This window comes from Sitodiplosis mosellana, unplaced genomic scaffold, assembly GCF_009176505.1.
Source record: "Sitodiplosis mosellana isolate CC-2019 unplaced genomic scaffold, AAFC_SMos_1.0 Smas_scaffold_6162, whole genome shotgun sequence".
Taxonomy (NCBI): Eukaryota; Metazoa; Arthropoda; class Insecta; order Diptera; family Cecidomyiidae; genus Sitodiplosis; species Sitodiplosis mosellana.
In genome coordinates, this window is record NW_022601403.1 from 1,572,134 (window position 1) to 1,595,089 (window position 22,956).

The following is a 22,956-nucleotide window of genomic DNA, read 5'->3' on the forward strand; positions in this document are numbered from 1 at the left end:
GGCCAAAAATCAACCAAGTGCCAGTACTCCCAGGTCTGGGAAAAATTAATGAACATAAGATGGGATAAGGTAATATAGAGCGCAAGTCAAACTAGCAATCAAATTGCACATAATAAAATGATTTCAATATCAAAATTTCGGCCACTGTTAGATTGCTGGGTATTTATTAAGCACTACATTCAATAATAAGCATTTAATTTGCGAATTTAATTCGATTATAATAATCAAAAGATACTCATATGTGAATATATTTTGATTCAAGTCGATGAAAAGTGATTCGACTAATTTTGGACATTTTGACTGAAGAGTAACTATCAGGCGACCATAATAGAAATTAACTGCAGCATATTTGGTTCGAAATAATTATTTAAGTTAGTCATTAACGTGGGTAAATCTGATATATTTCTTTCAGGAAATCAGGGTAGCCACGCATGTCTAATTGAGATTTAAAAAAAATTGGTTCGATTTCAACTACTTTGTTTGACTAGCCGATCAATGTTTGCCCAGAATTCGTTGGTTTTTGCATTTGGACTCACACCTAGTTTCAGTCCGTCGTTCGATATATTAATGTAATTGATTGTATCCCCTTGAATGGGAAGAAATCCAGCAATCGGATCATCATTGTGAGTTGGGTTCCTATATGATATTATTTTGAATGAAAATTAATGTGAATCTTTCATTTATAAATTAAATATATGATAAAACTTACCCCCACTTCACAAAATTGGAAAACAATTTACAAATATTTTCAATAGTTTTAATGGTAATTTGTGTTTGTTTATCATTTGGAGTCTCTCGAAGTATTCCGTAAAGCACTTTGGCAGGTCTCACACTAAAAGCAAAACCAAAAAAATGGCCAATATATTTGTCAAATATTATTTGATATTGAAATGAAAGGAAAAAATATTTATGATTGATGTATTGAGGATAATAAAATTCACCTTGCAAAATGGAATGAATCTTCTGCATGGGTGGCTGCTGGAATCTTTTTGGCATCACCTTTTGCCCGTGTTTTGGTCAGACTCAATGTTGTGTCAGCAGCGAACCTGTTTTTATTTTTTTCTTCTATTTATTGAGTGTACGATATAATTTTTTTCCAACATTTTGTTTTTTGATAAAAAATTCGTAAGTGAAACACATCTGGTTCTCCTTTCATATGCTTCAATATTATAATAAGTGGGATTGTCAGAGAAGTTCGATGTATTCCAGTTATATATCTGTCAAAAATCCTTGAAATTATGTTGTACACACAATAAAAGACACAAGGAACGACTTGAAAATTCTGTCAAAAATTTAAACCCCCCATCCATGCCCAAAATCACTCTCACCGATAATAATATACTTTGGACGATGTTTTGTTTGCGTGTCTCTTTGCCGCTTTGTCTATTGCGTAAGTAAAGTTGATATCCGAGAAAAGATTAAGGTATTGAACTAAAGTTGTCTCATCAATAGGCGATTCACCAAAATAAAACTGACGAATTTGCTTTGCCAATTTTTGATATTCCTTCAAAAAAAAAAAATCAAATCAAATCGAAACAAAAAATTGTTGATATTTCACATCAATTTTCAAGAAATGCTCATATAAATGGATTTTGAAATAGCCTATTTCAAATAGGCAATTACCTTGGAGTCAAATGACAAATTAAATCCCTTAAATGGCAAATCTATGTTGAAATTTTCGTCAAAATCTTTGAGATTTGTCCTTCCTTCGTTATCATAAAAGAATAAAAACTCCTATAAAACACAGTACAAAGGGAAATAAAAACGTTTGAACCGAATTTCATTGGTTATAAGAGAACTGTGCCATACAAACCAACGAACAGACTCCAAACATGGCATCGACTTTTATATCGGGTTTGTCATAGAGTTTATCGACTGATTCGATCATGAAAGGTTGAATTGCATCTTCTCCTAAAAATTCAAATTCAAAAATTTCAAGCTCACTTTCAAACTGGATGTAAACTTGTAAACAATTGAACATACTTTCAATAGTTGGCGTAAAATCAAGCATTAGTGTACGCTTTTCTAGTAATCCACGACGAGATAATGCATATGCAGATATTTCATTTGCTGGAACTTCTTCCAGAAAATCAACTAAATCGTCAAACGAATCTCGTGGCTGGTCCAATTGTTTTGCCATTTCGTATGCCAAGTGCAAATGATTTGAATGCTTCGAAAAGGACCAATAATTATCAATCACTCCACTGGAAAGAATCCCATTCCGGAAATATTTTCGTGATTCTTCTGATAGCATGTGTAACTGCACCGAAACTGAACCAGCACTGTTGTGGTGTGAAATAGAGTATATACAGTATAGGTTAAAAGGTTGAATACACCAAAGAAAATCATATTTTTCTACAAAAAAATGGGACTTTTCCGATAAGAAATACATACATGTATATAAGTGCATGTATATTTTGGTATATGCATTTTTTTGTATGAAAATCATCTGACTTCCTACCATTTTTCGACTTAAATGTGTACGAAAAATTACCAACCTATTACCAACAATTGTAATCCGTTTGTTGTCACCCGAAAAGTATTCAATATTATCATAAATCCATTTGAGCGCTAACTGTTGATCTTTCAAGCCCATATTCCCCGAATATTCCGGTGAATCGAGGTTCAAAAATCCGAACATTCCCAATCGATAACTTATGGTAGCATAAATGATATTTTGTTCGATGAGAGGATCCGGGCCAGAATATATATCCGTACTGGTACCTGCCATAAAAGCACCGCCATGGATGTAGATCAACACGGCTAATCTTTCATCTGGTTTGATTTCGGCTACAAGAAGATAAATGATCTAATATATTCGGTTGCCACTCATACACTGACACGCAGGGTTTAAAGTTTTCCATCTTCTCAATGGAGTCTTCGTTGATTAGCTTAGAAGAGTTGATTTAGCTCGAGCTAATCAATGGAGAGACTCCATCGAGAAGATGGGAAATTTTAAACCCTGACTGATGGAAGTCTGGAAGGAAATACTCCAGCCATGCCATGTTGTAAATGTTGTCACATTGTAGACGATTTTGTAAATTGTCCAATGCTGCGGTTGCTTTTGAAATTTCCACCAGAGTTGGACAATTTACAAAATTGTCTACAATAGATCCAAAAATCTTAGTGCTAGTCATGAACTTTACTTTGATGTTCAATTTTTTGGAAATACACACGATTGCAAAATTATGCACTAAATGCATTATGTTTGTTGTTTTGTTTCTTTCGAAATTTATATGTCATTCAAATTCAATTCATACCGGGAACGTTAATATGCAAGAAAAGGCAATCTTCACTTTTATATTCAATCTGAAGATCAAACATATCCGTTTGGAAACAAGATGGCGGATAGTCAAATGCATCTTTGATGCGTGGTTTCCAAGATCCAATCGGTTCAGGTGCCCAAAAATCGAATTCAATCGTTTATGCAAGTGTTTCGTTTCTTTTTCTCTTTTGGACATCGATTTGAAGCAAACACAAAAATCTGAATATTTGTTTGTTTTTTTTTTGTCTGTGGTTTTGCATTTTGTCGTCAACTCACTTTGAATCGAAGCTCACCAACTGGAGCTTTGGCGTATGGAATACTCCTGTATGCATAATAATTCATCTGTTTCAAATATGTTTGGTCCAATTTTCCGTGAACTCTCCCGTCTAATGTCATAACAATTTTATCCTCTGGAAGAGTATCCGGAGGAGGATGAGGATGAGGTTCACATCCACAATTTGAATCCACGTTCCATATCTCATTCATTATATTCAATAAAAAGATACAAAACGATGTCGATTTCATTTTATATCGAGATATTTTCGTTATTCCGTTTTATGAACAATAGTTTTTTGTTATTAAACACAGTCGAATGACTGTGGTTTTTGTTTTGCCGGAACGGTGAAATTTATTCAAATACACACAGTGTGTGTGTTGTGCTTGTATCGCCTCCTTCGTTCCGAATTAAAATGCAACAAATTTTGTTATTTCATTGATCGATATATTTCGGCTTTCTGAAAGCCATCTTCAGGATCTAAAGACGAAATAATTTGTTACAATCTTTCTAAAAGTTTTTTGATAACACTACTATTTTTTCTCTGACACTCTCGAAAAACAACGATTTAACCTATTGCACTTTTCAGTTAATACTAAATGGATAAAAACCAGAACATTGCCATATTTATAGAGAGAAAGCCTCAACAGAAAAAAATTTGATGTGAACACACAACGTGCGTGTTGTTCGGTTATGCATCACATTAGTGATGACGTTAATTTTTTTTAATGATAGACATTTATTTAATATCATTAATATCGTTATTAAAACATATTTTTAAATTGTCACGTCATTATTTGACGGCCTGAGAACAAAAACCTTTCCTACAAAACCTGTGCGCAGAACATAAACACCGAAATTACAAAACACAAGCCTACTAGCATGCAAACTCCGTATAAGTAGGCCTGTTATGCTTTTGCGCTCGCTGTAAATATATTAGGTTTTTTGCGCTCGCAAATTTGCTGTTCACCTTTTGACTAAAAAATTTCTGTGTTTGTGTTCTGCGCACAGATTTTGTAGGAAAGGTTTTTCTTCTCAGGCCATCATTTAGTAAACAGTCCGAAGTAGAGGTGTCAACGAAAAGTGTTCTTGTTCGTTCGTTCGTAATAATTTAATCATTTTTATTTCGGTCTAGAAAAACTGGACGATATATCTCATTTACATTATATACCCCTGTGGTTTGTTTTTACAGTTTCGATGTTTCCAAATGAACACGAACACTCTCTTGTTTGGAATGAATTGAATATATTATTGAATAAATTCGGTTATTTTTCGAACAAAAATCATTGTAGAGGTACCCTAATTTTTCATCCGGTTGTCTTCAAATTTGGCGTGGATTAGTTTTTTCATGGGAAAATTAGATTCCAATGCCTAGGTTGCAGTTGAATCTGCAAAAAAATAAATTTACCGAATAAAGTTTGCTATTTTTCACTGATTTTCGAGTTTTAGTGAGTTCAAACATGTTTTGTGCGGGAGCCACTCAACCGATTTTAATGAATGGGGTACCAAAATTTATGGGAAGGTCTCATCTTTCAAGTAATGTATATATTAATATAGCTTTCTATCATAATTTTAGAGTTTTACCCAGAATTCCAGTGATTGCTATATCGCTCTCAGCATCTCATAGGATAAATGAACGAGATAATTCAGCTGGCTGTAATGACGCAGCAACGCATGCTAGATTATGCACATTTTATGTCCAGATTTTAGTTAAATTTTACACAATTCAACAAAAAGCTAACTATATATTTTTTATTTGTTTTAAAACGTGTAAAAATTAGGCATAACTTGTGTACCATGTATTAGGGTGGCTCTTTTGCAGACAAGTTGCGATTTTCTATCGGGCAACTAGTTTAAATGTTGTGGCTCGATCCAAAAAGAAAAAAAATGCCTTCTATATCGATTTTGGAATACGCTAACACGTTCCGAAAAAATAAGGCGACTAGAAATCCAAATTCTGGTACATTTTTGGCATTTTACGACTTTTTCCTTGCCTTTATTGTATGTTTCAATATATTTTTTGCTTTGGGATCAAAGAATCTGACACATATAACATGAAAAAACAGTACTGAAATGATTTTATAACGATTTTTTGTCATTTTTATGAAAAATATGTAATTTCTCTCAAAATTTCGATAATTTTGTATGGGAGGTACCCGTAAATCGCTTTTGATTGGCTTCAAACTTCCTGAGATTTTTTTTTCTGGCGAAAAAATAAGATTCTGAAAGTTTCATGCTGATCGCATTTGCGCAAGTTTGGTTTTGATCCATAAATTTATTTGAAATTTCCTTGAACCTTCAGTTTGGTCATAACAGTTCAATGTGAATTCCCACTAAACCAAGAAACATATTTAGACCACATAGCACTTAAATTCTTTGTATTCTTTAAATTCATAGTATTAAATTCTCCTTCCATGAGATTCAAGTAAGGTACTTAACAATTCCAATCGATATAAGTAGTTTTGAGCCCATCAAAGTGTCAAAAAGTGGTCAAATTGAGCGAAACTTCTCACAAAAAATACTGTATCTTCGGATAGAGGTATGATATCAACGCATGCTATAGCTTAAATGAAAGGTATTGAAGTCCTTTTTTGTACTGTATCAAGAATTAACACGCTGAATTTGTAAAAATTGTTTTTTTTATAAGAGAACAGCCTACGCCATATATTAAAATTACATCTATGCTTATAATTGCTACGAATTTCGATAATTAAACGTAAATTAGCAAGATAATGGTGATTTTCATTGTTTTTGGTGTCTATAAATCCGATTTTATTATCAGTTTGGTAACATGGACTTTAGTTTTTGGGATATGCCTTGAGAAATGATTTTGGGGCTATACGTAGAGATTCTAAGGCCTCAAATTTATGATTTATACAAACTATATTAGTTTTTAATACTGTATAAGAGGAGACTTCAATACCTTTCATTTAAGCTATAACATGCGTTGATATCATACCTCTATCCAAAGTTACAGTACTTTTTGTACAAAATTTAGTGGAAAATAAGAGAATTTGGCTCCTTTTTGAGACTTTGGTGGGCTCAAAACTACTTATATCGATTGGACCAGTACAGTTTCTTACTGGAATCTTATGGAGGGATGTCAAACGAAGAATTTAGGTGCTATACGGTCTAAATATGTTTCTTGGTTTAGTGGGAATTCACATTGAACTGTTATGACCAAACTGAAGGTTCAAGGAAATTTCAAATAAATTTATGGACCAAAACCAAACTTGCGCAAATGCGATCAGCATGAAACTTTCAGAATCTTATTTTTTCGCCAGAAAAAAAAATCTCAGGAAGTTTGAAGCCAATCAAAAGCGATTTATGGGTACCTCCCATACAAAATTATCGAAATTTTGAGGGAATTTACATATTTTTCATAAAAAATGAACAAAAATCGTTATAAAATCACTTCAGTACTGTTTTTCCATGTTATATGTGTCAGATTCTTTGATCCCAAAGCAAAAAATATATTGAAACATACAATAAAGGCAAGGAAAAAGTCGTAAAATGCCAAAAATGTACCAGAATTTGGATTTCTAGTCGCCTTATTTTTTCGGAACGTGTAAGCGTATTCCAAAATCGATATAGAAGGCATTTTTCTTCTTTTTGGATCGAGCCACAACTTTTAAACTAGTTGCCCGATAGAAAATCGCAACTTGTCTGCAAAAGAGCCACCCTAACCATGTATAGGCAAATTTAAGCACGTATATGGTTCATTGGGGAAGATCCCCCCATCTTCCGTGAGGAGGAGGGTGTTGGAATTTTGATTTCGGGAAAAAAGTAAAGACCTAAAAAAAGTCCACACTTTTGAAAAATCTTCGATGGGAGAAAATTTGTCCCGATAAAAACAAAGAAATGTGGGACAAACCGGAATCCCCCATGCGCATGTTTGATTTGGATCATTCGAACAATTTTTGTTAAGTTTGAACGTTCGAAATTTATGAAAAAATTTCGAACACAAGCACAAGTCAATGTGTTTTGAAACTGCTGATTTGTGACGGCAATGAGGAGAATTCGGGATTACGGTCAATTTCACTGCCATGTATGAAATATAGAGAGATGATAATACACATAATTTAAAATAATATTGGGTCTGGGAATTAATCGTGTCGATTTTTCAAAAGATGGCGTAACTTTGCATGGTTGTATCGGGCAATACTTTTTTCTTTTTCACATGAGTGGTCTAGTGTCAAACTACAAAAATCATCATCTATCATTTCATCGAAGTTTGGATAAACATTTTTTTTTGCGCCTTAAATATGTCAAATTTTGTACCGAAAAAGCAACATTTCCCGCAAGCATTAATTTTTTGCTTTCATTTGAAGAAAACTGCGGCTGAAGCGCATCGAATGTTGGTGGAAGCCTATGGTGAGCATGCTCCATCGGAACGTACATGTGAACGGTGGTTTTCACGGTTCAAAAGTGGTGATTTTAGCACGGAAGACAAGGAACGTCCCGGCCAGCCAAAAAAGTTTGAAGATGCGGAATTGGAGGCATTGCTCGATGAAGATTCGAGTCAAACTCAAGATGAGCTTGCCAGAGCATTGAATGTTGACCGAAGCACTGTTAGATATCGTTTAAGGGCCCTTGGTTTCATTCGCAAGTTGTCAAATTGGGTACCACATGAATTGACGCCAGCGCAAGCTGAAAGGCGTTTAGTGACTTGCGAAATGCTGCTCGCAAGGCACAAAAAAAGAGGTTTTCTGTATCGAATTGTCACTGGTGACGAAAAATGGATTCATTACGATAACCCCAAGCGCAAAGCATCGTATGTTAAGCCCGGCCAACCAGCAACATCACAGCCAAAACAAGAAATTCACGGCGACAAGGTAATGCTGTCTATTTGGTGGGATGAGGAGGGAGTGGTGTATTATGAGCTGCTGAGAAGTGGTCAAACCATCGATGGGCCTTTCTACCGACAACAATTGATACGTTTGAAACAAGCAATCAAAGAAAAACGCACGAAATGGGAGACCAGAAAAGGGACATTGATTTTCCTACATGACAATGCTCGGCCACACATTGAGAAATCGGTCAAAAACTACTTGGAAAATAGCGGATGGGAAGTTTTGGCTCACGCCCCGTATAGCCCAGACCTGGCTCCTTCCGACTACCATTTGTTTCGATCGATGCAAAACCATATGGACGGAGAGCGGTTCTCTTCAGTTGAAGAAATCCAAAATTGGCTCGATGCATTTATAGCCTCAAAAGATGAGGAATTTTTTAAGGCAGGCATCCGTCAATTGCCCACATTGTGGCAGAAGGTCATCGCTTCCGATGGACAATATTTTGATTGAAATGTAATTTCATTTTGGTATTCAAATAAATGTTTGAAAATTTAAAAAAATCGACAAAACTAATTCCCAGACCCAATAATAATAATAAATTAAATGAAACGCATCGTCTTCGTTATTAATAAATGAAAAAAAAACGATGATTCGATGTTCGATCCGTTGATCTCACGATTTTGAAATCTAATATTTGGTATTCCGATGCGATCGTATGAAAATATTATTTAAAACGATTTTTTGCAAACTCAACGAATTTTCGCTTGACTCACCAATTACGGATGACACGTTCGGGTCGTTCAATTTTGAGTATTCACAGTACTGAAAAAAAACCGTTTCGATTCAATTTTGCGTGTAACAATACGCGACTCTAATGTATTTGTATGATAGTGATTACCTTAGGTAATTTACGTATACATCGACGAGAAAAAAAATAGTGGGTCCAATCGAATGACATCGAGTGCAAAAGTCGTGACAAGAGCACATTTAATGAGAATGAAGCTTGAACATTAGCTATGCAATCTTCTATGCATGATCGGGTTGAATAATGTTCGAGCACATTCATTTTGCATTCGTGTGTCCACGAAACACATAAAACCAGATACATGTTGTTAGGACCTAAAAGAAAGCATAAAAAAGAACGACTTTTTTGTTTCTCTCTCTCTCTCTCTCTCGTCTTCTTTTTTCTTACACCAAAGCGTTGGGAAAAAAGAATGATAAAAGCAATGTGTATAAAGAAAAAAACGACGAGAAGAAAATGCCAGAGTCAGGAATCTATTATGCATGCGCCATGAATTGTGAGCAGAGTACACACTATATACACACATCAGATATGCAGATAGAAGACATATGCTCGTTGTATTACAAACATATTTCAAATTGTTTTCGCCAGTCATGCCAGTGTATTGTGTGATGGTTTCGTGTGTGTGCGTGTGTGTGTTTTTTGCTCATCTCATCTCTCATGTGCGCACCACCCGAAATTAAAATCGCGTCTCTCTCTCTCTCTCTCTCTCTCTCTCTTCTCTTCTCTTTCTCCAATTTTTTCGATTTCTCGCAGCAACAGAATCATGCTTCAAATGTGCCTTCCATTGAATTCCGTAAAATATTCAATTTTTCTGATTAATAAATTTTGATTGACACATCACTTCATAATTGTGCTCGAAAATCGAACGAATAAAAAACCCAATTATTTCAGAATCATTCCCGAACATATTTCGACATGCATTCGGTCTCTCGTCAAAATGAAAGATCATACTTATTTTGCGATCATTTGCTGCTGTCAAATTGTTTGACGATCAACAAATTACATATATCCACTTGTGAATAGCAGAGATATTGAAAGAAGTTGAACGAATTCTTTGAAAGTATGTGATTTAACCGATAAAATGCTCAAAAATCCAAATGGATCGATTTCGGCACAAGTTTTTCGATTGGCATCAATATTGTGTCTCATTCTTTGAAAAATTACTTTTCGATTGATTTTCAGTCAGCTGAAATGTGTATGCGATTTGTTGCCCATTCTTTCTTCAATTGGCGAACATTTGTTTTAATTTTCGTCCGATTTTTTTTTCTTGATCGTTGTTGGCTGAATCAAAATATCAAATTTTAGAATTGTATGATGTGATGTGAATCGACGTAAAATGAATGGAGTATAACGATGATGAAGTGAATCGCATCTCTTTTGAATGTTTACTTTTTTCATTTTCGAACCAAGGCCAATGGTTATTAGAAAATTATCACCTCAAAACTTGTTTTTCCATCTTGTTAGCAATTTCGTTTTATTCTTGATTCGCTGCTATTCGATTAATTGATTTTCATCACCGTATTACAGTTTTTTTTCGCTAATTACTCTCCAAATAAATTGCTTCCGTCCATCCAAAAAATTTGATGCAATACGACGAATGAATTTCAATTCAGCAGCAAAAAAACAACAACAACAACAACAAAGTATTATCGATTAAAGTTATTCAAGTGAAACACGTTATGTTCTAGCCAACAATCACTGTTGATGGGAACCTCCCATTGGGAGGTGTGTGTGTGTGTGTGTGTGTGTGTGTGTGTGTGTGTGAAAGACAGAGAGAGAGAGAGAGAGATCCAAAGAAAAAACAAGAGCCAGAGCATTGAACTCAGACACGGTATATGACATGAGGCGCTATTGTTAAAATCAAACAATTCCTAATACACGTGCAATCAGCAAATTTTATCGGTTTATATTGATATTATTATATATTATGACGTGTATTCACCCATTGAATTAAACTTTTACTAATTGTCAGCCATTTTCCAGATGATTCTGGTGCGAACTCTATTCAAACGGATGACGTTTCGAATGGCGTGTGATTTAAGATGAGAGACGAATATTTCCGATGAATTTTCGGGTTGAATAGACGCAAAATGATAACCATTAAATGATCCAATTTATCAGCGAGTGACCGATAGCATCGGAACAATTATCAATTTTACATAATTTTGAAATTACACAAATGATCAATAAAGAATCGCGATGTGAAACACAATATAGATGTTCATCTTCTTATTCAATTTTGCAAGACTTTCATTAGCTATAAGCGGCAGAAGTAAATCTATTTTTAAGCCCTGAATTAAAGGGTTCCAACTGCTGAGAAATTCCTTACCTTATCTCTTATACTTAAAAGAGTCTCTCAATAAGAGACCCAACAGTTTCTTGCATTCAACTCAATCAATCCAAGAAAAAAATCCAGTTGAAATTCAATTAATCTGATTAGTTTGATCAGCAAAAAAAACAGTAGTTTTCACTGCTCAAAAGGAATAGAAGAAATTCTTTTCAAAAACTCATGGTGGTTTTTTTTTCAGCCAATTTCATTTTTCTGCATTTCGTGTTGATACCAAAGAAAAACGATTAAAATCTAAAGGAAGAATAATCGCATGAGTGTGAGAGAATGTGTTCATTTTCGACAACTATTTAATGAATTCTCGAATCCAAATGGTGTATATTCTCGTTGGATGCACACGGAACAAGTGAAAAGAAAATAGTGCTGCAAAAAGTATTATTGTTGAGTTGTGTAATGCTGTTGTTACGTTTACGTTCGATCGATTTTATCTTCGTCTTATTCGTTCGTTTGCTATACTTACTGGTACGGGTGAAGTGGGTGGCGGGACGGAAATTGGACACAACGTGCGAAAAGCGATAATGTTTTTAAAGCTGAAAATGAATGCTGTTTAGTGTTCACTATTTTCGCTAGATTCCATCGATCATGATTTATCCGGTTGTGTATCGTTGCTTGTGCTGTGCGATATTTGTGTGTATGCTGTGTGGACGAGAGCAAGAGCAAATCGCACGTTTTGTGAGATGGAGAGAGAGAGAGAGAGAGAGAGAGAGAGAGAGAGACGGAGTGAGAGAGAGTGAATACATATTTTCTTTGTATCTAATATACAACAGTCGACATTGACTATTGATAGTAGTCGATGTTTTTTCTTTAGATTCTGTTGCTTTAGTGTGTGTGTGTGTGTGCTTTCCGGGATAGATTCGAACGTCTATTGATTATGCCAATCCATTTGGATTTCATTCGGGGTCTTATCAAACCAAATTATCGTCAATTAAGTCGATTCGTCGATGAGTGTGTGTGTGTGTGTGTGTGTGTTTGGAAAACGAAAACCGTGTGCCGAGGTGTGAGAGGTATTAAGCTGGGGAGGTCATTTGCTCCCGATCCAACATTCTACGTGAAAATCATTTGAGATGGATATTCATCGGAATGAAAATGGTCAGCCATTAGAAAAGCGCCTCCACCACCAGCACCACCACCTTCTATCGTGTGCGGCTGATGAACATGAATAGCATGTTTTATTGGCCGTGATTCTCTCTCTCTCTCTCTCTCCATCTTTTATTCTTTCTCTCGACGCACAACAATCAAAATAGCGCAAAAGAAATGTACGAAAGAGGAAGAACAATTAGAACTTTAGTTTTATTGTTGGATCTGGATTCTTGTACATTGTTGCCACTGCGTAATGGCAAAGGAGCTCATCGCCTAATGAAAATGGTTGCTGTTTTTTTCTGTCCGTTGTTGTTGTTGTCTTCAGCTTCTTCTTCCATCTTTTGCATGCTGCAGATTCGTCTGTACACGCAAAAATATGCTTTGCACGCCGCGTATCAAATTGATGATACTATCAAATAAGATTGGCCATTAATTCAAATTCCAAATCGAAATGCTAATCCTTGAACTGCGAAGCAGTTTGGTTGCGGCCGTTTTAACATTGGAATTTTCGTGTGCCGTGATTATTATCGCTATGTTATTATGAAGAAGAACAAAAAATAAGAAGATATGAACCGTTGTTTGGATTCATGTTGCCGCCTCTTGGTGGGAATTTTGACGGGATAACTATTGCTAGTGTTTTCGGTGCGTTTTCATTTTCCTTCAAGAAAATAAAATCAGAAATAATTTGGTAGATTCTCATAACGTCGATCGGAGTCGGATAGTCTATTATTGTAACGCCTTTGACTTATCAAATCCATCGACTTTAATTCGATTTCAATTGATTTTACGAAACATTATTCCTGAGTCTCTCGAGATGCCTCGCGATTCATTCGACGGGCGAAAATTTTAATTTTTCAATTATTTTTTTTGAATGCCAAAAAGACTTTGACTACAGTCAGCGTTGTATTGATATAAGTATAACGATTGAATAGTATATCTATTTGATTCAGAGAGCTTGTGGTCCATGTTCGCATTGACGATGCTGATGAAAATTCGAAATGGTATCTATCTTCGGCTGCATGCATACGATTAGCAATTAGAATGTTTTCCGCAAAAATAATCACAGCGATAATTAAGAGCGATTTTCGATTTAATTGCATTTTGCAGCAAGTTTTTGTGCACAAACTAGCACATATGCTGCATCGAGACGTATTTTATCGGAAACGTTGTGTGTGTGTGTGTGCACGTCAAGAATTGGCCAATGCGAATTTCCGGCTAAAACAGTTTCATTTCGTTCACTCAAATCAAGCCATTGATTGTGCAAACACACACAATAGGAACGAGCGCAAACACGGACACACTCGCGTTTGCATTTTTGGTTGTAAATTTGCCATCTGTCGCCCGTGGTATACGTTACTTGACTCTCCAAAACCGTATTCGAGAGCAAACGCCGAAAAGAGCTAGAGCCAAAGAAAAAACAAGAGCTGAAAAGAACAAGAGCCGAAAAGAGCAAGAATACAGAGAACGGTGACGGCAACTGAGAACGGCAACGACTAAAGAAGCCAAGAGAAGGTAGGAAACGGCGAGAAAATGGTTTAAAAAAGTACGAGAGTTTGATTTGAGACGGCGAGAAAATCCGCCATACAACTGGCGCGAGAGCCAGAACAGTCAACCGAATGAACTTGTATCGCGTTCGATTTTATGGCAATGTTATTACAATGTACATCAATATCAATGTTGAGCATTTTACGCGCACATCACAATCCCACCGCCTCAATCAATCCACATAATTGACGCGATATTTTATCGCATCGATTTCGTGTCGTTATTTACATTGAAACTAGACACCAATGGAATCGATTTTGCGCCGCACACACACACACTTATTGAATCTGGTGTGTCTGCATCATCACATTTGCATGTGTTCCCGTGCCCTTATATCGCATGCAAATTTCATACAATAAAACGCCTAAGACATAAATCTTTGCACCAGAACAAAATGGAATATCCTCTCGCGATTCACACAAACACACGAAAACACATCATTTTGAAGCTTAGCTAATTTATTTTAATATTCACTGAAAGCGGCGAGATCACATTGTGCGCCACAGTTATTAAATCGTAAAAAAATAACGATGAAATCGAACACAGCATGTATCTGCATGCATCAATCCATTGCGATGTCTTCCAAAAAAATTTATGACATCTGAAGATTTTGAACATTTGGATTAACTGAATTTTGGCCATTTCAACAGACACTTTTTGCGCCACACATCAATTACGTTCCCATAACCGAACAGGGAAAATTCGCATCACTAGATCGAATCAATTCATATATATTGTCTATATAACACGCTTCAATTATCGATTCATGTTACTTTCAACCAATGAAATGACCAATGAGGAGAGAGTCGATAAAAAAAATGAAGAAAACATCCAATTTTCTTTTCAAAACTGATGAAAACTAACAAGGTTTGCGGAAAATTAATACCAGTTTGACATTTCAAATGTGAAAAGTGGATACTTAGAGAACTGGACTTAAAAAAATCCACTGGACTTTAAAAAATGCAGGACAAAGGATATACACAGTGAAGATAATTGTATTCACGGCATCGAATAATAGCTTTAAGGGCAAAATGAATAATTGTAGAACGTTGCGGCTGGCCGACCACCAATTTACCATTTTTGAGGAGCTTCACCAAATTTTAGCGGAGAAAACGAAATCGAGTCCAGCGAAAAGAGAGCAATTTCTATTATGATTAATAAACGTATCGCAGCGGAAGATAAATCGACAAATGGCACTCCATAGAATTTAAAATTCATAGAACACAAAAAACCAATACTTTTCCTTAACAAACTATGTTTGCGGAGAAGTAAAAGCGAACGACTATTCAATCAGAATGATCATTACTTGTATCACCGTATTTCCATTGGGTGGCAGCATCAAGAAAATTCAAATTGTCGCACTGTTTAGTTCGGCCAAAAATTCCGAAATTTCATTGATTTGCCTATTGAAATTGAGGGCGCTCGCGTCGCTACAGTTGTCATTTAAGTTGTTTTCGGTCTTGCTGCCATCCGATGCGTATTTCGCCACTATTTTAATTATTATTTGAACTTCAATTTTTTTTACCTGCGTAAACTCATTTAGAATCATTTTTCTAGTCTTTCTTATTTTTCTATTTCGTTTTCTTTCTTCTTCTCCTCCTCCTCCTCCTCATTTTCCTCCCTTCCTCCTTCAAAATCACGTCAAAATTGCTCTTGTGAATGCAAATCCAATTAGAATTTTATCTTTTTTAAAGAATTCATCACATCATTTTATGCGGGTGTTATCTAAATTGAAAATTGCCACAAGAATGATTCGACATCGACGATAAAGCTGATGATAATAATTGAGTGTGACTTAATTTCATGTTGCATGCAATGCAATGCCATCGTCAAATCAAGTAATCGGTTTGTGTCGTATCGAAAATGTAATTTTCTCTCGACTTGAAACCAGCATGAATCAACGAAAATGATGTTTGAACATTTTCGATGTAAATTATAGCGGATAAAAATTGCTTCTCTCCGCTGTTCATGTTCTAAGCATCGGATTGCTTTTCTTAACTCGTTCATAATTCCATTTTCGCGTCTTTATTTGGATTTTAAGCCGAAAAATCTTTTTCGCATTTTTATCCAAAGTGAAATGTGTGAGAATGGCACACGAAAAAATTATGACACGCTTCGATAAAAAAAAGAGCAACGCTGAAAAGGAAGTAGAGGGAATTGTTCCATCAATTAAGAACCGAAATGTGTTAAATCGTTTGAGTGCAAAACAATGTTATGACGTTCAAATTATTCCAAACGAAAGACGAAGAACAAGAAGTGGAATTGGTTGGGTGTGTGTGTGTGTGCGTTGTCTGAAATGCGTGATGAATTGTAACCTTCAAAACGAAATGAAAAACAATTTTTACACTCCGATCATAAACTATGAAGATCGGGTTCGAAATCGAGTGTAGATTTAAAATTGATCAAAGCCAACAACAACAATAACAACCACGACGACGATGATACTAAATGAGCAAAGAGAGAGAAAAAAGAATCAACTCAGCATCGAATCTGATGCGAATAACAAAAGACAATTCTTCAGCGCATATTTTGTAATTCTTCGGCTATTTTTATTACAACATTTCTTGTTGTTGCCATTTTTATTGGGCTTTTTCTTTATTTATTTATTTAGTGCCTTGTGTGTGCGTCTTTTTTCTGCTCTCTTTCTCTTTCTCTCTCTTTCTTTCTCATTTCAGTCGATTTCAGATGTGAGGAGTTCTTTTTTGCACTTGTGCGAAAGAGACGAAGATGGTGAGAGAGAAAGAGCTGGAGCAAGATAAAGGAGAGCGGACCAGCGGTGAATCAGTGTATGTGTGTGCAGCAGGTAACGCATTTGTTCGTTTTGGTATTTTACGATGATCGTGCATGTATGAATTTTTTTCTTCTTTCGGTTTTCGTTTTCTGTTCCATCGTTCGTTTCTGATTTTGTTTCATTTCAGCCAGAGAGAGAGAGAGAGAGAGAATAGATATATAGAAAACAGAAAACGGCCGAGGAAGTCTGCCCGATGCAACAACGCTGTGTCTATAAATTCAATCGGTGGTGGTGTTTGAGGCCAAGACGACGACGGCGATGATGATGATAAAATATAAACAAAAAGACGAATCTTTCGTTAGGTAACGATTCAGATCCTTTTGCACACTTTTCCATCGTTCGACAACGCTGCGCTCTCCGCGCCATCGAACGTTTTTCTACGTTCGTTGCTGTCGTTTTGTTGTTGCGCATTTTTTTTTTCGTATTGAGACAACATCAAATCTTTTGAATACATTTGGTGCATCGAAAAAGGATCGAATCAAGTCGCACACTACCAAACACTGCGTTCACACTTTCAATGGGAGCGTGCGCGCAGGCGCGCGTAGCCCAACGCGATGTACATGATTACAAATCGCAAACGATCACCTCATCACATTGTCCATTGCTTCATATTTCGGTTTTCGCCTTTTTTTCTCTTCTTCAGTTTCTATTTCGGTTTCGCAGTCATCCATTTCGACCGGCGAAAAACCCAAAAGAGACTTGCCTTTTTTCCCCACAGATCATTCACATGATTACTTTCGTTATCGCTCATACATTTTCTACTAAATGAAGTTCATAAAGTCATTTAACGATGATTGTTTTATATTCGATCCAAATGATGATTGCTTTAGCATTTCAAACAGCGAACATGATCCGATGCTTTTAAACGATCATATTATACGCTTGAATCGTCTTCATTTGTAGCACTTTTTTGTGAAATAATCTTCATTCTTTTTTCTTCTGTTGGGTTGAAATTTTGACTCTGCTTTTTTCAATCGATTCATTCTTTTTTTCATTTTGAATTAGCAAATAGCATTTTCGTTTAAATAAATCGATGAAATAGAATTGATTAAATACAATTGAATCGAACAATTGAAGTCGTTAAGATGAAGTCAGCATAAAAGAGTGGAAAAAAGCAACGTCTTCAAAATGAAGACAACAATAAAAGAAGACATCTTCAGCGCAATAGAAAAAAACGTATTCAGAAAATGCAATTTCTTGGCGATCAACTTTTAATGAGAAAATCCAATTGAAGTGATAAGAAATAATATAGAAATAAGAATTAAATTAACTCAAAAAGCGTGTTTTTCTAGATATACATCAAATTTGGAAGATATTCTCAGATTTTGTCCCATCATCATTTCACGTCGTTCACGACAGTTTTTATTCATTTTCAAATGAAATCAAAATGGCATGTTAGCACGTTGTCACGTTTTATCTAAAAATTAGAAGAAAAAAAAGAACAGTATGACGTATTCCTGGGCATATTAAGATCAAATTTTGAGCATTCTTCGTCATATCTTTCAATTATTTTCTGCAATGACAGCATTTTTCTTGGCACTTTTCTAAGCATTTTTCAATTAATTCAAGGAAACTGGTTTACTCATCAAAACATCAAGACACATTACCTTCCATTGAACTTTGTGTTTGCAGAAAAAATAGTGTTCGAAAATTGATTTTCTGATTCATTTATTAAAAGTATTTTAAAATTATATTTTTTATGTGGATCCACATCGATAAATTGAAACATTGATAATCGCAAAGAAGTCGGTGAATCGATAAGATAACAAATAAAAATGAGAACTGATGAAAACTTAAAAATTGATGCAAATTTGAAAAGGAACAACTAAAAAGGTCAAATGGTCAGGATTTGTTTGTTGTATGAATGAAATTTGATGGTGAAACATGCCGAAAAAAACCCTGATCATCATGATAATAATGAGGCTTCGTGTGTTAAATTTCATATGGTTCGTAGCTGTTGGATTTGGATGGGTTCGCACTCTAAAAACGCACATATATATACTTCGAATGTTCACAATAGACAGAGGTCATAAATTTACCTGGGACGTTCAGCATGCGCATCATCATCAGCATAGAATGGGTTCGCAGTCAAATGAGAAATATCCCGATCGCATTCGATCCCGATTGCATGCGCGTTTTTACACACTCATCATCGCATTGGTGTTTGTGCGGATGGTGTGTATCTCTCTTGTGTGCATATATCGTTTTTTTTTCTCCTGTCTGTTGCTATTTACGCGAACACACTCGACGAAGAGGAACGAAAAAAGAGCTCGTGTACACATATATCGCCGAGTGGCATAGGCACCGATAGGTAACAATGGTCTACATAGAATCTCAACGATGATCATACATCGAGTACGACGAACCGCAATCATGATGTAGAGAAAGAGTCGAAAACACACAGACATGCGCGCATGCTGACGCGCGCACGCGGCTCTTCGAGCGTAGGAAAAAGAAGAAGAAAAAAAAACATTTTTTTTTTCTTATTTTCAGGGAAAAAAGGCAAATAAAAAAAACGAAACAAACCTACAATACAATAACAATCGATCGGAATGAAGAGGAATATAGAAAAAAAACACACACACACATACGCTTCGGAAAATAAACGAATTGGTGAATATGGAAGAAGACAGTAGTGATGATGATGACGATGATGAAGAAGACAACAGCGGTGGCGGTGGCGGCGGCACAACGCGGCAGCCACGGTGACTAGGCCCGTGAGCCCCGACTATTGATGATGATATGGTTTGTTCGTGGTGTACGATGGTGGGGGCAAGACATTTTTAAAGCAAAATAACTAATGAAATGGAAGCATTTTGTTCGGTGAACTTGACTTTGAAACTACGATCATTGTCAATTGTTTAGTATTCTCTTGAGCTCACAACCGATCGAACGCGAATTGAAAATATCTTCTCTTCACTTGCTTCAACGTTTTTTTTTTCTTCTACCTACCCAACGAATATATAGAGAAAAAAAACACGCGAAACGTTTTGTTTTGGATTTCTGGTGAAGTGGCCGTTCGATTGAATTTTTTTTTATTCTTCAAATAGAATAACAGAAAAAGATTCCGAAAAGTGCGCAAATTAAATAAAACGGTGAATTTTGGATTTCCGCTTGTTGGTCTTTTTGATTTAAACTGATCAAAAAGTTAGAACAACGTCTTCCGAAGGATTTGATTTGTGATTATTGTGATCAAAACAGATTTTTTTTTGTTTAAACCATCTTGTGATAAGATCGTTAAAATCGTTTGTTTTTTTTTAAAGAGATAAAAATAAATCGTGATCAAAAGTTCCTCGTGACATTTCGAGGAATCATCCGAAACCACATTATCGAATAGCCGCCGAATCGTTTTTTCCGTCTTCTTTGTAGACCGCCCGCCCCCCACAAACACTTTTCAAGATGAAAATCGTAATCCTTTTGAGTTTATTCTGTGCATTAGCAACAGGTTGGTAAAATGTATTTGATTGCCCTTATTTTGTTTCTTTTTTTTCGATGATTTTTTTTTATACGATCCGCAGACGGAGTTTCTCTCGCAAGAAAATAATCTTCCGAGAAATAGACTTTTTTTGTGGACATTTATATACACACATACACATGAAAAGAATAGATGCGGGTCGTAAAATTTGACTTGTATATATGGTAGACAAAATTTTTTTTTTCTGTTGTCTCTTCATTCGCTTGAATTGAAGCTATTTATTTATAGAAAACACAACATAACACGATACAATGTAAAGAGGAAATAGATGTTAAAATAGGAACAACGAACGACCAATGATTGCGGCAACGCAATATGTGTTGCACAAACACCGATAAAAAAATAGAGTGAGCGAGAGAGAGAGAGAGAGAGAGGGATAGAAACCTATTAAAAATTTCAATGTTTCGTTGACTCAACCGACGACGACAATTGTTCTGTTTAATTTTCCGAATGGTTTTTTTTTCTTCTTCTTCTTTTTCTTGTGTGTGCATTAGGATACAGGTGTATGTTATGCACTTTGGACATTTTATCTTTCGATTGCAATGGAACGAGAACTGTTTCTAAGTGAAACATACACAACTCTCAATTGTTTAACACCTCTTTCACTCTCATATCACATGGTTTCTCATCAGAAACATGCACTGGAATGAGACATTAAATTTTTATACTACTAGAAAAATACTACCTAGAAAATATAGTTTTAAGTTGCTGAATTCCATTAGGGAAGAAATTAACCGTTTTAAGACAAAATTCTAACTTTTGGAAACGAAAGTGCACAATTTGATGGCGAAAATTCGTCTTTGGAATCGAAAATGCGCATTTTGACGATGGGAATTCGTCATTTGAAGAAGGAAATTCGCCTTTCGCAAACTTGAATGCGTCTCTCAAGTATGCAATGCGCCTGCTGTAATAGAAAAAACATTTACGGTGAAAATAAACACGTTGAAGCGAACAAAAATACCTCTGAAATGAGTAGACAATTCTTCCTTTCATTCTAATCAGACCATTAAAATGAATTGTGTGTGCAGGTGGTAATGGGATCTGAGTAGCATTACAAGTGCCATGGTCATATCACTCTAAATCGCCATTTAGATGAGAATTACAAGCAAAATCAAGTGGATGAAACTACATTCAGAGCCATTAAATAGAACACAAATTAAACATTTGACTAAATCAAATGAAATCAAAGCCATTAAGGCTTATCTGATGTATCAGTTCGAGCATGTTTTAAAGAAGGATATAAATCAGAGTCTGATGATTAAACAAGATAGAGGGCCGCAATTTGAGACTTTGATTTTTTTTTATTTTCCATAATAAAAGACAAATTTCATCGAAATGTGCCAGTTATATGAGCAGTGGAGATGCAGTTAATTAAAAAGTAGAACTTATCGAAAGGTCAAGTTTTATTTCATTTCAAGGGATAAAATATACTAAAAATAACTTAACCACTCGATTCTTTTTGGTGAAAATTCTTGTCCTTTCGAATAGAGAATTCGATGAGAACTCATTCGAAAGCGAAAAAGATGAGGAAGATTTCATTCGGGGATAGCCTTTCAGGCTATTAACAAATTCCATTTGTTCACATGACAACAAGAATGTCGGTCTTTCACTGTAAATTGAGTCAACTAAGTGGCGATTTAGAGTCATTGTCCTTTTCTACAGGAGAATTTTTCTGTGTTTGTCATTTTCTGAGGGAGAATTTGCAGGAGTTAAACTTTAATCATTGATGAATTTAGTGAACAGCTGAATTTAATTTGCAACACCCACTTGGTGCGGTCGTTGTATTGCCTCCTTGAGTTCCTTGAGTAGACGGAATTCAACTATGAAAATGCTCAGAAATTCGCGGTTTTTTCTTCTCTTTCGAAAAAATGCGCCTCGAACTGTACTTTAGACTTCTTTGCCCAAATCGAATTGTTATTAAATTTATTAATATTCTTCATCAAACACAATGGCACCGGCATGACTCATTGGCCCGGTTTGTTCGGAATTGTGAATTGCAATAAATTTTCAACACACACACGACGGTGGCGACGACAACGACGACGACGATGGCAGTCGGAACCGAATAACGACATCATTAATGCAAAAATATGCTAACAATCTGTTTCCGGTGGTGACAGTTTCTGTTGGTAAAATCAGAAAAACGTTCTTCGTCAATAATTTACCCACATGCAATTTGAACACACCGTGTCCCCGAAAACGGAATTGACTAGCGGAAAGACTTGAAAAATTGCGTTTCGATGTGTCTGACGAATGAAAAAGAAAATTATAAAATCTCGAAGCGTTTGATTGTGTTGAAATTGGTTCTGGAGACAATGACTAACTAACACTTCGATTGTGCCAACAATGCTGGCCAAACAGTGATGTAAATTATTTTTTATTGATGAGCCGCTGCCAAATCAGAACATAATAAACTGGCTGCAATAATAATAATTCATCATATTTTTTCCTCGTTACATCATCGTTTGTCGAACACGATCTCGGTTTGCGTCATTGTTGCTGCATCAAAGCAATTAGAAACGTTTGGCAAAGACAGAGAGAGAGAGAGAGAGAGAGAGAGAGAGAGAGAGAGAGAGAGAGA

General features: G+C 35.7%; 2 protein-coding genes across 3 annotated transcripts in view; one reads left to right on the top strand and one right to left on the bottom strand.

Annotated features, from left to right (window-relative positions):
- Window positions 1–466: 466 nt before the first annotated feature.
- On the bottom strand, window positions 467–3,367 carry LOC129574439 (acetylcholinesterase-like). Its single transcript, XM_055456491.1, has 9 exons — window positions 3,261–3,367; window positions 2,499–2,790; window positions 1,984–2,282; window positions 1,814–1,911; window positions 1,624–1,734; window positions 1,329–1,504; window positions 942–1,046; window positions 710–832; window positions 467–636 (listed from the first exon to the last, which is right to left on the bottom strand). Exons 1-9 carry the CDS (start codon window positions 3,322–3,324, stop codon window positions 468–470), a joined length of 1,437 nt encoding a protein of 478 aa, XP_055312466.1. The 5' UTR covers window positions 3,325–3,367; the 3' UTR covers window position 467.
- A 16,316-nt stretch (window positions 3,368–19,683) lies between these two features.
- The window catches only part of LOC129574341 (uncharacterized), a 12,410-nt gene continuing 9,137 nt past the window's right edge, over window positions 19,684–22,956 (top strand). The window contains exon 1 of one of the 2 annotated variants that reach the window (XM_055456205.1): window positions 19,684–20,345. In XM_055456205.1, coding sequence (XP_055312180.1) covers window positions 20,300–20,345 — 46 coding nt within the window. In that variant the 5' untranslated portion in view covers window positions 19,684–20,299. The remainder of the gene's footprint in view (window positions 20,346–22,956) is intronic. The other variant, XM_055456204.1, reaches the window with a different exon arrangement.

What these genes read in the sequence shown, in the direction of transcription:
- LOC129574439 (XM_055456491.1), bottom strand. Translation starts at nt 3,324, where the DNA reads ATGTTTGATCTTCAGATTGAATATAAAAGTGAAGATTGCCTTTTCTTG. An exon ending in TGTTTGGAGTCTGTTCGTTG is followed by an intron (nt 1,735 to 1,813) that starts GTTTGTATGGCA and finishes TGTGTTTTATAG; the next exon opens with GAGTTTTTATTCTTTTATGA. An exon ending in TCCAATTTTGTGAAGTGGGG is followed by an intron (nt 637 to 709) that starts GTAAGTTTTATC and finishes AATATCATATAG; the next exon opens with GAACCCAACTCACAATGATG.